At 50.9% G+C, this 15,355-nt stretch overlaps 1 protein-coding gene across 3 annotated transcripts in view; it reads right to left on the reverse strand.

The window, feature by feature from the left end:
• STX18 (syntaxin 18) overlaps positions 1-15,355 on the reverse strand; it is a 120,898-nt gene that overhangs the window by 2,399 nt on the left and 103,144 nt on the right. For all 3 annotated transcript variants that reach the window (XM_059923338.1, XM_059923339.1, XM_059923340.1), the window contains 3 exons: positions 12,587-12,675; positions 3,347-3,405; positions 1,780-1,849 (listed from right to left, as the gene is read on the reverse strand). In XM_059923338.1, the coding sequence (XP_059779321.1) occupies positions 1,780-1,849; positions 3,347-3,405; positions 12,587-12,675 (218 nt within the window). The remainder of the gene's footprint in view (positions 1-1,779; positions 1,850-3,346; positions 3,406-12,586; positions 12,676-15,355) is intronic.

Consider the following 15,355-nt stretch of genomic DNA (forward strand, 5'->3'; position numbering starts at 1 on the left):
GGCGGTGGGGAGGGAACATAGACGAGTGTGGGTTTTAGGGAAACCTGACTGATACAGTATCGCAGAGAGGAAATCCACCTCCAGCCATCCGATTCCCAGCAGTGAATGCCACATAGTCTAAGGACCTGAGGGCCAAGGACTGCATTGCTCCAAAATCTTGCTTTTTTAGAGAATCTCCAAGTGGGGGCTGGCTGACCGCGGCCACTGTTCCCATGAGAGGACGGGTAAGAACCACCTTGCAACACAGATGAGGAGGCCCAGACAGACTCAGCTCTTCTCAGGTCTTAGAAACCCCGAGGGAGCCAGGCAGGGCTCAGCCTGTGCTCTGCAAACCCCTCCCAGGTCGAGGCCCGGAGCCCTGGGGGTGACACAGGGTGGGGCCCTGAGTGGCTCTCTGCCACCCCCTGGGGCACACGTCCAGAACCCCGGGACTGCTGCTTCCTAACCGAGAACCAGCCCCCAACTGAGACTCAAATGTGAATGGCAATCAGTGCTCCTCAGTGGCTGGGCTGAGTGTAGGAACAGAAGCAGTGGCCGTGAAAAGTAAGGGCTTTTAGTGCCCTTGGGCCCCAGGACCTCAGAGGACCTTGCTGCATGTAAGTAGCCCTGCTGTAGTGAAGGCCCCTGGCCCGTGGCTCTGGCCGCGCTAGTGAACAGTGCATTACCCAGGTCTGCCACAGCCATGCCCACAAACAACGGCTCCTGGTTCCAGGACTGAGAGCCAGAGGGGGCCCGGATCCCATTCGCCACCCCTGAGAGTGACACAGGTGACCTCAGCCCCGCTTTGCTGAGGGGGAAAGGGCTCGGGAGAGCCGCAGGTCACATGACGCGTGACGGGGAACCGGGTGGGGGCCGTCTGTCTGACTCCACCTGGGCTCTGAGCTCCTCCCGCCACGCCGAGCTGCCTCTAAGGACAAGTGGGTGCTCTGAGAGGGAGACATCTGACTGAGCGGTTTTCTGTGTCCGGAGGCTGAACTGATGGCCATCAGGCTTCCAAGTGAAGGCTTAGCAGATACATACTAGAATAGTTCCTGCAACACGCTAGTGAAAAGGGCAACTCCTATGAACCACCTTGTGTACCCAATGTGCAATGATTTGACTCTGGCTGTGTGGTTTAGGGGGCATTTTGTGAGTGGAGTATCTTAAGCCAAGTAGCCCAGTCTAACACAGTGGAGAAAAATAATTTTGTCTTTCAAACCCTTCCAGTCTGTGGATACTAAAAACAACAGGGAGAATTTATCAGGTGTCTGAAAACTTTGCCAGTTAGTGGCTGCTGGAAGAATTTCAGAACTGTAGGCAGGTAGAAATGACATGAAAATCCATGTATGAGGACAGTCACATTTCCTGTGAGGACGGGACACCTGAGGTGGCGGGGACCCGGCACCTGAGAGGGCCAAGTCTGAGCTTGTAACACCGTTGACTGAAAAGCCACTACTCATGCATCGTGCCGGGTGCTTTCCATGGGTTATCTCGGAGCCTTACGACAACCATGCAGGGGCCACTCTATTTTACAGACGAAAAAACTGTAGTTCAGAGAGGCTCCCCAGCTTCCCAGAGGGCATCCAGAACCAAAATCTAGCTGCCTCCCTCCCCCACGTGCTCCGCCGCACAGGGCTGGGGCGTGTGGAGAGCTGCCCCGGACCGCAGAGGCTGCTCCCGGGGAAGGGGAGGCTCTGGGCACACAGCTGCAGAGGCCCAACCACCTCAGAAGAAATGTCCCGAGTTCTTAGTATCTCCCCGTTTTAAGCTAAATCTTAAAACAACTATATTTTTTCTTACTTGTTGTAAAACCTTCTCTGTGAATATCTCTTGGAGTCTGGAAATTTCAACCACTTTCCCTTCGATTTGCCTTCATAAAAAAAATAGATTACACATTAACTCTTAGTACTTGGTGATCTTAACAGCAGTGTCACACATTTCTAAACAAGTCGTCTCTTCTAAGTGAAGGCATGAGAGAGGGAGGGGACGCCGCGTCAGGCTCAGGGAAGGAGAACACGGGCAGAGGAAGAGTCACTCTCCTTACTGGTTCCCCTTTAACATCCCTCAGCTTACTGGGGCATACTGGACTGTTTGGAAACCACCCCGCCCCCCTGCATAAGCTGGCTCCGGGGCCCAGCCTCCTGAGTCAGTGCCTGGGCCAGGGGCACGCAGCTGCGCCCAGTCACACAAAGCAAAGTCTCCTTTAATGCCGAGCCCTGTCCTAGCAACACAGTGACACATGGTGGGGATTCAAAAGAAAACGTCAGAATGTGCTGTCACCCAACATCGTTACCTCTCAGCAGGTTAGGGGGAAGAGTGCGTTCACCACTCAGCCCAACTCCCTGTTGAAAGGAAACCTGATTCTGGCTGAAAACATCCCACGCTGGGCTATCAGCAACTAAGTGTGTGGGCTTCTCCCCGTTTCATGGGCAGCAAGGGTGACCCTGGGGCAGGCCGGGGGGGGTGCATGTCTAGAGGCTGAGCTGACAGCTGCTTTAGCACAGGCAGCGGCTGAGCTCCCAGCCCAGGAGGAAGCGGAAATGTTCGATGGGGAGATGATTCCTAGCTGTGTCGCGTGGGCCTCGAGTCCCCCTAGACCAGGTGAGGGAAGGAGAGGAGACTTGGGAGAAGAGTAAGGAGGGGTGAGGGCGGGGAGAGCACCGTCTCTGAGGAAGGACTGGGAGACCCGCCTGCGAAGGCAGAGACAGCGGAAGAGCCGGGGGCAGCGGTCAGAGTGGAAACACCTGCACTCAGTCTCCAGGGCTGCGCAAGTGCAACGTCAGGATGCATCTTCTTTTGGGAAGTGACCACAGTGCAACAAGAGTTTCGGCGCATCCTTTCAGAATGCTCCCGGCATTCCCAGGGCAAGAGGCCCGAGTGCTTTCACCGGAGGGCTGGCAACCGTACCTGTGTGGGCCACGGCCACGGCCACGGGCCTTCTGCGTGGCTGATCCCTCCGGTGAGGGAGCAGCCGGACCCCAGTGGAGCCATCTGCAGGGCTTCCCTCCGTCAGCCGTCCCTCACGAGGTCTCCCTTTCATCTTAGCGTAATTAAGTGTAACTAGCCCCCACGTGGCAGTGGTCATTACGTTTGGCGTCATCTGCCTTCATGAGCCGACCCTCTTGGATGGGGCAGCAGCACCTGGGAGCCTCGTAGCAGCCCGTGGGGTTATCTCACAGGCCCACAAGTCGAGGGGAGTCAGTGAATTCAGGCAGTTTCCGTGACCCCCTAAATGGCGGGAGGGGGGCTACATTTGGCCCAAGGGCCACATGTGGATGCCTGGGCACCAGAGTAAATTAATAAAGTTCCTAGTTTTGGGGAAAGTTGTAAACTAGGCCATCGGCTCACAAAGGAACCACACACATACCTCACTTCGTCAAACAGGCTGTTCATTTCACCAATCAGGCGCTGATTTTCTTGTTCGAACTGTAAGGAAACAAACACGTTAAGGATGACGACAAACTGACTAGAGTCTCAAAGCAACACAGCCAAAGGCAAGTGTCGAGCAAGGCGTGTCTGTGCAGAAACCTTGGATCCGCCCTCCAAGAATCACTCCGGAGCCCCTCTTTCCAGCGTGGATCGTGGCGGCATTGCTGGAAGACCCTGAGTGTTCGTGTGAGGATAGCCAGGCCGTAGGAAGAAAATGAAACCCCGCAGTGCAGCGGGGCTGCCTGTGGCTGGACTTGCCTCTCACTCATTTGAACCGCAAGCACGCAAGCCGACTCTGATTGGGAGCGCGGAGGCCTGTGGGTCAGCCCCGTTAGGCTGGCCGCCCTGCTCTCCCTCTGGGCCCTCAAGACCTCCTGATATCGTCCTCTTTAAATGGAGCGGTGAGGCTGTGCGGCTGTGCTGAATCAGGGTAGTGGCAGGACCGCACTGGGACTCAGTCTGATTGCAGAGCCTGGCCTTGGCCAGTCGCCACAACAGGGACAGAGGCCCGGGAGCTGGAGAAGCTGCATTCCCGGTGCTCGGGATGGCACCAGGCTTTGGGGCTCAGTCTGGGTAAGAACGCCACCCCAGCACCTGGGGAGTTCATCAGAGCTGAGCTAACTCTGCAGGGTGGACAGCTGCTCTCCCAGCCATCCTGCCAACTCGATACTGGTCAAACGTGAGGATGGCGCGCACCTGAAGCGCCGCCGTGGTGTGGGACCAGGAGGAGCTCCCCCGTCCTGTTGTCCACGATGATGGCTCAGTCCTCACGCGTCCACTCCTCCGTCTCTTCCCCGACGGCTCCCACGTGTTCCCAGCTCACATGCCACCTTCTCCATGATACTGTCCTGGGCCTTGGCGCTCAAGGTTATTTCTCATGTTTCTAACCGTAGCCTGGTATCTTCTCAAAATCCCTTAGAATATTAGCCATTTTCTGCCTTGTACTGAGTTGTGCGTGTCTCAAACTGTCTGCGTGACTATGAGCCGCGCAGGTGGGAACCGTATTGGACCCACACGCATTGGAAAAAGCCGCTGTCCACACGCAGGGGCTCGGTCCACCAGGGAGAGGGGCTGTGCTCTCACCTCCGCACCTGCCCGCGCCGCAACCCTGTCACGCCTGCCGGCCCCTCCGCACCCCTCACCTCCGCCTTGCTCACTCCCGCGCCCCATCACTCAGGGCGGCTTCCTCTAGCGGGGCCTCCTCAACGTCCAGTCCTTTTCCTCTCCCTCCAGCCCCTCCGCGAGGCTCTCCGCTGGCACCCTCCCTTCCTACTCTGCCGGTTTTACTTGGCGCACTTGCTGTATTCGTTCCTTCCCTGCTATCTAAGTTCCGCCCTCATCTCTCATATTCTCCTTTGGTCTGCCCTCCATCCCATCAGTCACATGCCGGCCCTGCCCCTGCACCCTGCAGATCAGGTCTGATGCCAGGTCCATGAGCCGGCCACACCACAGGCCTCTCCGAGGGCATCTCCTGCCATCCCCCGCCTCATCTCTGCACAGGCTAGCTCTCAGCCTAAGGTGGATTTATCCTCTGGCCAGGGAACTCCCACTGGTCCCTAGAAACCCAGCATAGGCACCTTCTTAGTCATCGGACGCAGCAGGGCAGGTTTGATCATGTTCTACCATCCCCCTCTCTTTAAAGTTTCTCTGCTCTCGCCTCCATCACTGCACTTCCACACTTGTTCGGGGTCTGGCTCCCCTCCTGGGCGGGGTGGTCTTTCTCCTCTGGACCCCGAGCCCAGCACAGGGCCCGAAACACGACGGGGCGTGGGTTCCCAGCACCAGCTGCTCACCAAGGCACAGAGGCCTCCACTCCACCCCAGGCCACCTCAGAGGACGGGGTTGGCGAGGCTCCGGGAGGGCGGGAGCGGTGGGGAGCCTCCTGCAGCGCCAGGGCAACCGGCAGGCTGCCTTGCTGCCACGGCCCTGCTCTGCAAGAGAAGCCCCGGCAGTGAGAAGCCCGCACAATGAAGAGCAGTCCCGCAACTAGAGAAAGCCCGTGCACAGCAATGAAGATCCAATGCAGCCCCCCCCAAATAAAAAAAAATTTTTAAAAAAGCTATTTAAGTGAATAAAAGCGTCACTTTTGAGTCTGAAAGAATCAGCTCTGTTAACTGTCAACAGTTACTTAAGAGTCTGATATATATGAAAAAATACAATTACTTTAGCATGTGGGTGCTAATTTGACTAATTCTCTCAGGTACTTTACTCAGGTTTTGGTGGGGGGGTTGGCAGGGGGCATATTCTTTGAATTTTTCTAACAATAATATGGCCCTACCCTTTTAAATCTGCAGTCCTTTCATGCTTTTAAACTGTTCCTAAACAAAATTAACTAAGGGTTTGAGGTGGTTTATTACTGGAAATGGTCCTTGGGAACAAAGCTTTCTTTTTGTTTCCTCCCCAATTTAAGGGCACCTGGCTTTCTTTTAAGCCTCTTGGTAATTGTTACTGATTTATTTATTTTTTGGTTGGTAATTGTTACTCCTGAAGGGCTCCTGTTAGCAGCGGTCAGGAGTGGGATCAGATTCTGCCTCTGATTTCCTTCCAACCCATGGGTTCTTGATGCTACCTGAGAAATTCCCCATTCCTGGAGGAAGTGAGAGAAACAAATGCCTCAAGGGATCAAGCAGTGGTAAGGACTGAGCAGAGAGGTTTACCGGTTTGCTGCACCACATTTATGGAGAGCAGCCTCCATTCAGGGGTCGGGAGTAACAGTGAAACTGCATTTAAAAAAACCAACAAAACCCGTTTCCCACAGGGAGCCATTTAACGAGATCCGGCGTTCGGCAGCGGCCAGGATGCTGACCGCATTCACTCGCACAGGCTGCAGGGTGGTTTCCGAGACTGTGGGCAGCAAACCTGTACACCTCACCTCTCATCCGCGGAGTGAGGCAGGGAGCCACCAAATGCCAGGCTGCAGGGGGAGGTAGCGGCTATGCCAGGGGCTTTGATGGCCCACTTCCTGTGGCCTCATGGGAACTTCCTGGGTGACGCTGGCCCAGTCTCTGGCCTTCTGTGTGGCCTGTCAGTTTCTCTTTGTGAACAGATGTGGTTGGTTATTCTTATCCTTTCCTGCCTGACCCTGAGGGTGGGGAGGGACAGCTCCTTCATCTTCTAAGCTGTGTGCCCTTGGGCAGGTAACTTAACCTCTCTGTGTCTCTGCCTTCATCACTAAACTGGGGATAACTGTAGTACTTAATAGGGTTGTTAGGAGGAAGATATGCGCTAGTACTGGAAGCTGCTCACCAACTTCACCTCCTCGATAAATGTTAATTACTGTTATTTAATCTCTTCAGGAGTCAGATCCTGGATATGCAAAATGAGTCATTAAATGCTTTGACGGCCCCTTCCCCCTCCCTGGTTTCAAATTCTAGAGGGCCACTACTGGTCTCCTACCCTCTCAGGCCTGAGACGCACAGGCACACAGCGCGCCCTGGGGCTCCCTGCCAGCCCGCACAGGCAGGGGCTTCACAAGGTGCAGTGCTGAATGCAGCCTCAGCTCCACGATCAGCACCAAGGGCAGGGGGACCTACAGGCCCCGGGAAGACACACCTGCCATGCCCTCCGTCTCCAGGAGTCCCGGAAAAGGGAGATGAGAGGCCTGGATGATGGGGGAGGTGGGCGGGCAGGGCCCGGCAAGCAGGAGAGCAGCCAGCCTGTCCTTCTGGGCCATTGCACTCTACGCTGTTGAGGTCTCACAGCAAAACACAGTGCTTTCCCTCAGTGCAGACCCCCAACAGCAGTGGTAGGCATCATGGTTAAGAGTCTAGGACTTGGGGGCCCAGCAACAGTCCCTACCACATGGGGCAGCATAAATTAATAAATGCTCAAGCGCTCACACGGTACTGGGCTGAGACGGTGTGTGTGTGTTACACGCACGTTAGGCAGTATCATTTAACTGCTTTATTCCATTCAGAAGTCAGTCAGACTTCCAAACAGGGCCCCCCAAAAGGGTTTATAATCTGGTTTAAAGGATACAGATCCACATTGTGAATACACTGTTACAGAAATCCTTTTTTAATCTAATCCTCTTTACTATAGTTTTAAAAAGAAAATCATTCCTACCAAGGCCTTTGAGTGTCAGACGAGACCAGGAGAAGTGTCCGCATTGCAAAGACCTAAGAACAGTTCACTGAAGCAACACTGTGAACCCACAGGGGGCTTGGCCTAGAAGGCAGTCTGCCCCCTTGGCTCGGGAGCCCACCGCCCAGGCCCACTCTGGGCCCTTCTAGTTGTGCTTTATCTGTGCCAAACACCTTCACACTTGTGGCTCTGTGACCCTCACCGTGACCCCCACCTGTGCCCCTGTGAACCTCCCCAGGGTCTGTACCCCAGCTTTCACCTGCGTGGCACTCAAATTCTATCAACAATTCTCCTGTTCTCAATGTGTAAGCCAAGCTTGGCCACAGACCACAAGCCCTGCCAGCCAGCCACCTGGTGCTTCCAAGGGCCCACCTCCGGGGACAGGGGCTAGGGACACTTTTCATGTGATCTGAATAACAGAAGTCACATTCATGTCTTTAAAAATTAGTCCAAGAAATACATCACTAAGTGCAGTGGTTTCACTGGAGGCAAGTAAAATGAATGTGGGCTTAGAAAGGAGGTATTTTCTCTGGGTAACATCAGAAAACAATTTGGTTCCACTCAGCCTGACCACAAAACATCTGCTTATATTAACTCAAAGGCATTAATATCCCTGCATCACGAGTGATGAATGGAAACGTATTGTGCGAATCACACAATGCTCCGCAGCCATTCTGGAACGAGTAACAACAGCTCCTATGGGTGAAATAATGAATTAAACTGCTATTATAGGGCTTAATTCATTATTTTACCCTGAGGAACAGTGATTATGACTTATGACCACAATTTGCTGTAACACTTTCCAATTTAAAACCAATAGTATGGCATTTCTTTCTCTTCATTTTCAGGGTTGAGCCTTTTAAATAAGGTTCGGGTCAGTCAGACTGTAAGATATGGTACTTAGCTATGAGCCCCAATTAAGAAAGAAGTGAACTGAACATTAAACAGCTTGTCATAAAAGTGCTGAACAGTACAGCCTTTTGCCCCATCCTCTTGCAATTACGCAATAAAAATTAGGGAGGTCCTGCTGGTTCTGATTGCTTAGGTCACAGATATCATGACGCCGAAATAGCTAGCATTATTGGGAATGATCCCTGGCATGTTTCTGGACAATGCTTCATTCATTTGGACAATGCTTGGAGAAAGCATGGTGCACCAACCATCATTATGGAAAGACGGGCCTTATGACATGAACATGTGTTTCTCATACGCATCAGCTACATACATCACACTCGGAATGTGTGCAGGGAACCCAGGACCACACGGGTCCAGCAACGATCTCTCACTGTTTGTGAGGGAACATTCTCTGAGCAGCTGCTATGTGCCCTGCACTTTCCTGGGCACTCATACATACATGACTGTATTCCTGACAATCCTGTCAATTTACCAAGCTGAAGTTCAGTGAGGCTTATTTTCTTGCCCCCAAATTACACAGGCAGTAAGTGACATAAAGAGGATTAAAAACCAACTCTGTCAAGTCCCAAAGCCCTTGACTGGGGCCATCTCTCACCGGGGCCAAGCATCAGCTAATCACAGATATCCTTGCTGCCAGCCTTCCACTGGTCCAACCCCTGTGCATTTGCAGCTTCTAAGCACGCGTCTGTGTAGGTTAACAAGCCACTGCTGCTCACCACTGCCTGTGGGGAAAGGCAAGTCCTCTGGCAAACGGCTGACTGCCATTCTTCTAGCTACTTCCTTTATGAAGCGGTGCAGTGTATTTTTTAAAAAGCCCTAAATGGAAGCTGAGTTCTGCCTAAATACAAATGTATTCTTTCTTAATGAAGGGACAGTACTATACATATTTTTATCTCTAGCAAAGATAGGTGGTCATGTTACATGATACGGGGGAACGTGACATCATTTTCAATACTAGAGTTATTTTGTATAAACTGAAGAAAAACTATGAGCTTTGAAGAAACTCTGACCATCTTTTGGCTATCAGGGAGCATGATCAAATTGTCCTTTAGCCTGTTGGCTTCTCCGCCTGGGCCTGCCCTCTGGCACTGCATCCCCGGGTGATGTGCTGTGCCTTTCTCTCCCCTGTATGCACTGTTTCAAACACCAGCCCTCGGGTGTATCCCACAGTCACGTCTCCAGCCCAAAACCCAAGCCTACCAGACACCTCCCGCGGACTCACACCTGTCGGTGACCAGGTCATTTCCTGACTGCCGGCATCCTGCTTCCCCAGGTCACAAAGCTCCAGGCTCTTTCTCCTGCCTCGCTCTCTCACACGCCCTGCTGCCCCCCAGTGGATCACCAGGTCCAGTCCGCTTCCCGTAGCATCTATCTCATCTCTGCTCTCACTTCCACTCCCTGGCCGTCGTCTTCAGCCTCTCTCTACTTGACTGGGCAGCCACGGCTGCTGCCTGGAGTCGTGCCGCAGTCTACACTGCGAGGCCTCCGGGTCACGTGCCTGCTGGTCTGGGGGGCACTGAGCACGTACTCCAAGTCAGAGGTGTGGAAGGAAGGCAGGGGCCTAGCAGGCCACTTTAAGGTGTCTGAGTTACTTCCTTAGCTCAGAATTATTTTTATCTATCAAGGGCACAGATAGCTCTGCTTCTTGTTCCAAAGAAAGTCCCACAGGCTCTGAGGGAGCACCCCCATAGCAAGTCCCAGGAAAAGTCATGGCTAATGGTGTCATCACTGCAATCAGTGTCACGCTTCTAAGGTGATGATCTTAAAGGGGAAACTGCTCGTCTGGGTGAATGAATGTGTGTGAAACAGTCCTGAGGATAAAATCTGTATGAAGACTCCATGCAGCGGCAGCTGCCACCCTGCGTGGCCCTTTGATCCTGCCGTGCGGGCAGCACACACACCACAGCCCCTCCCCACACACGTGAGCACTGCCCAGGCCCCCCCGACCCTGTGCAGGCCACGCTGTCCTGCCTCTGTGCACACCTGCCGCTCTGAAGGGGAAAGGCCGAGGGAACTCAGTTATGAGTGCCTTCTGTACGCCTGGCAGCCTCTTGGGTTGGCTCACTCAGTCATTAGCCCACCGTGAGGGGCCACCGGTGTTTCAATCCCGCGATCAGGCGTGGGGAAGAAACAGGAAGCCTCGAGAGCAAGAGGACTCCGAGCCAGCTTTCTGCTCTCGGCAGCCAGCGCTCAGGAGAGCAGACCTGGCCCCCTGGCTGGGGCCGGTGAGGCCTCTGTCAGGCCGCCCAGGTCAGTCTGCCAGCGCTCCTGTGCAGGCTACACTCACCTAGACCACCAGATCCCAGCGGGCACTCACATGAGCTGTGATGCAGGAAAAAGGCTCAGGGTTTGGAGCCAGGGCTCGGGGCATGGAGCACGGCTCAGCTGCTCGGCTCTGTGACCTTGCACGGGCTTTGGAAGTTTTGTGCCCCATTTTCGTCAACTATACAAGAGAGATAATTCCTACTTCACTAGACTGTTAGGAGATTAAACAAAACAAGGCCTGCCACATAGAAGGTGTTCATAAATATAAATAATAACAATAATAATTTAGAATATTCTAGTAGTTCTTACTGATGATCCTGCTTTACCATTTAAAACAACCTAGAGTTTTTATATTATATTCATCAAAGTCACTCATCCATTCAACAAACAGTTCCCACCCTGCTCTAGGCTCTGGGAACACAGCAGTGAAAGCAGACAGATTTCCACCCTCGGGGCACCTGTATTCTAGTGGAGGGATGAGGGCAGGATGTGGGCACACAGACATAGTGGCTGGGGCCACTTCAGGCCGGGTGGTCGGGGGAGGACTCTCTGAGGACATAACATCTGAGCCTGTAAGACAGGAAGACAAGAGTGAAGAGCGTGGTGACACGGATGCCTCTGTGTGAGGTCTGGGAGGAGATGGGGGCCTCCCTCACTCGACAGCCATGGCTCGAAGCTCTACCTCTCATCTTCTTCAGGAGACATCAGGAGACTGCTGACTGCAGATAGGCTCAACCACTTACTAACGAGGGGCCCGTGGACAAGAGAGCCGACTGCTTTTTGCCAAAGTTACAAGGAGACAGTAATGCCACAACACCTCTTAGTGTGATTACTGAGAGTATCACAGATAAGACAAGTACTAAAAAGTTCTGTCCACCGTAAACAGCTGCAAATTAAGGTGTCATTTGCCAGGCACAGCCACTGGAGGGGGACTATGTGGGAACCGGCTTCTCAGCTCTTTGGGCAAGGCCAGCATCCCACCGGGGCAGCTCTAGGACACATCTGTTCCCAACCCCAGGTACACGTACTCCATGTGGCTCTGTCACACCGATGTCCAGATAGCTGTGCACAGACCCGGCTGTAAACGAACAGGCAGGGGCTCTGGCCAAATCTGTCCCTTTTCTTTTGAAACTCACCCAGAGATAATAAACTACAATTGGCAACTAGGGGACAGGTAAATAAAAGGAGGTGATATTCGCAGTTAAGGTGTTACTCTTTTCATTCTTCAGCCATTACTTATGCTTTCTTCACATTACCATGCACCAGTAATTCAAACAATTAAAAATCACCATGGGCTTCCCTGGTGGCTCAGTGGTTGAGAATCCGCCTGCAATGCAGGGGACACGGGTTTGAGCCCTGGTCTGGGAAGATCCCACATGCCGCGGAGCAACTGGGCCCGTGAGACACAACTGCTGAGCCTGCGCGTCTGGAGCCTGTGCTCCGCAACAAGAGAGGCTGCGATAGTGAGAGGCCCGCGCACCGCGATGAAGAGTGGCCCCTGCTTGCCGCAACTAGAGAAAGCCCTCGCACAGAAACGAAGACCCAACACGGCCAAAAATTAAAAATAAACAAATAAATAAATAAAATTAAAAAAAAAAAAAAAAGCACCATAGCAGCGATTATAAAAGACCCATTTAGAATAGAAGACTATTTTACTGCTGCTGAAAAGACATCTAATATTAATAAAATTATTCCAAGGCAATTTCTTCTTTAATGCTACTGCAAATTTAAAACATATGAAAAGCATACTAAGAGTTTGGAAATCAAGTGGAAAATTGATCTAAAATATTTATTTATAATTTTTAAAACTCAGTATAAAAATTAGGGCAAGGGTATTTAGGATGACCTCCTACTCAATGAAATATTCTTACTAAAACTAGTTAAAAATACATGATTAGACAGAGAATAGCATTACCATTTGTATTTCTTCTGGGGATAATTCATCTTCACCTTTCCCATCTCCCCAGGTTCCCAACTCAGGTTGTGCTTCGGCCGGAATCTTTTCTGTTAAAAAAAAAAAAAAAAATTGAAAGTAGGCAGAAGGCAAAATATTCACTTTAGAATAGGTTGTCTTAGGATGCAGGCATATTTAAAAACATGAGATGGAAGGAAATCATAGAGCTTTGTCCACATTCAATTATCTGTTGGTTAATATTCAAGCACTGCAGCATGACTCTTTACAATGTAAATATCTGTGTGTGTGTGTGTGTGTGTGTGTGTGTGTGTGTGTATGGATAAAGGGGACCCATGCACAGTTTCAGTATTGCCCTGATCTCAGCAATGGTCGCAAACCAAATGGACATTCTTCAGGACCAGTTTTCAAGTGGACTTGACTTCAAAACACATACTCGTACACTTATACCCCTCCCTCTTAAAGACTGCAAAATGTATGGGTAATTTCATTAAAAAAAAAAAAAAAAAATATATATATATATATAAAAGAGAGGAAATGACATACCACGCCAATCCCATTCCCCTCCCAGAAGTGACCACTGTCAGTGCTTTGATGGAGTCTCGCAGGCTCTATCCAGCACACTCACACACACATAGATATGCAATTCCCTGCCTCCTCTGCCCCCACCGCAGCCTAGAGATAATTTATAGTTCTGTGTGTGTGGTAGGTAGTGTGCTTTTCACAAAGATATCAGTGGTAACACAATGTTCTAAAACTTGCTTTTTATAACTTAACAATGCATCTGGGTGATTATCCAATGTCACTCCACATAGATGTACCTTGTTCTTTTAATTGCCGCATAACATTCCACCATAAGGAATTTTCTGTGTAACTGTAACTCCACTGATAAACCTTTGGTTACTTTGGGTTTTCTGCTAGTACAACGGTACGTGTGCCAGTCCATGCTTTGGTGCATTTTGATGTACTCCAGGACGGGAACCTGGGCATGGACTGCTGACTGGCGGTAATTTTACTTTTAATCTAGAGAACATTTTGACCGGGATCACATAAACATGGGCCAGATCTTTGACAGAGCAGACCAACAGCGCAGCTCCCAGAAGGGGCTGCCCCACCCGGGACCCTGATAGAGAGGCCTATGCGGCTCATCCAGGGGTGGGCTGGGAGCAAGGTGGGGGGGGGGAGGGGGGAGGCGGAGCATCACCCCTGGGTGGAGGCTGTAATGGGGTCTTTTTTTTCTATAGGTGACTTTGTGTCGGGTGTCTCAGCAGTGCCTCTGGGCTTGTCAGTGGGTTGCCAAGTACTTAAAGGCAAATACTGCTTCTTTTTCTTTTCTTCCCCAGTCTCAGTAAATTTCCCATAGCTGCTCTCAGCCCCATGAAATGGGCAAAAGTCCAGAGTTTTTGTTTTGAGACTGATAAGGGAAAAGAACATAATGATAGCACCAATTTAGAGAAAGATTAGGCAGACCTATGTACAAGGTATGGTTATTATTCTGGATATGTCATCACAAAAAAACTCCATGTCACCTGCGACCTTGTGTAAGTTTTTAAAAATTGGCTGTTTTTGCCAGAACTGTCATCATATTTATAAAAGACACATGTATAACTTAGATATAATATAGTACCTATAAATATAATATATAATTTTTATATAAAAGATATTTATAAAAGGTTGAAAACATCTTTAGAAGCTGAGGAGGTATTTTTCTGAGACGACATTCTTCAGGTGGAACATCTTTACTTTTCACTCGTCCCACCCCCACCCCTAGAGCCCTCTATCTCCTACTTGATCTCATTATTGTGTCCATCTCAAGCTTTTACCTTTATGTGTTTTAAGGATAAGAACATCAAATTTAGAAACACAGAAACATCATTCACATCAGAACGCAGCATGAATCAGCTCTGAGCTAGAATGGAAAGTTTGTTAGGAGCCTTTGCAGCCACCTGGAGCCACCCTGACCTGCAGCTGTAAGAATCAGCCTGAAGCACGGCACACCCCACGCGAGTGCTCTGCCCAGACCTCCATGCACCCCGATGCCAAGACACTCAAGTCCAGACTCCTTGGTCCAGTACTCGAGGCCCTCCGTATGGTCTGGCCCCATCCACCTTTCCCACCTTAAGGCCCACTCTTCCTCCCCTTTCTGTGAGTTTTGCTGACCCAGAAGTGGTTTCTTTACTGACTACATTCCATACCTCTCCCACGCTTTTCGGCCTCTGAGTATTTACTCATGCTGTTTCCTCTGCCTAGAACATTCTAAGCTTCCCCTTTATCAGGTTCAGACTCATTTCTCCGGACCACCTCCTCCTGAAGTTCCCTGGCCCTCTGAGTGGACTACGTCCTTCCCACCTGTGCCCTCTCTTTTGGCACTACTCACTTTCTCAGGGGCTGGAATCTGATCCTGTCAACTGAGGGCAGGACCTGTGACTGACTGGAGAAGAAGGGCAAGAAGTATTCACAAATAACCGTACCCATCTTAGCGGAAACCAATGTCAGGAAACAAATTATAAATGGGTCCACAAAGATCTCATCCTGGCTGAGTAAGAATATGGAAGGAAAAAACCTAAACCTCAGATATGCACAGAAGGCCAGCTGTGACCACAGAGGTGCTTTATTGTGCTGCCTAAATGAAAAAGTAACAAGACTAGTGCCTTTTTTAAGAAACAGGAGTATGACAAGCAAGAAACCACCCTCTGCCTAGAACTGCACCGCCTAGTCCTACACTAAAGTATTTTTTCTAAGTTACATCTCATGTTTCAAAAGCAAAATGAA

The sequence above is a fragment of the Balaenoptera ricei genome, chromosome 5 (genome assembly GCF_028023285.1).
Source record: "Balaenoptera ricei isolate mBalRic1 chromosome 5, mBalRic1.hap2, whole genome shotgun sequence".
Classification (NCBI taxonomy): domain Eukaryota; kingdom Metazoa; phylum Chordata; class Mammalia; order Artiodactyla; family Balaenopteridae; genus Balaenoptera; species Balaenoptera ricei.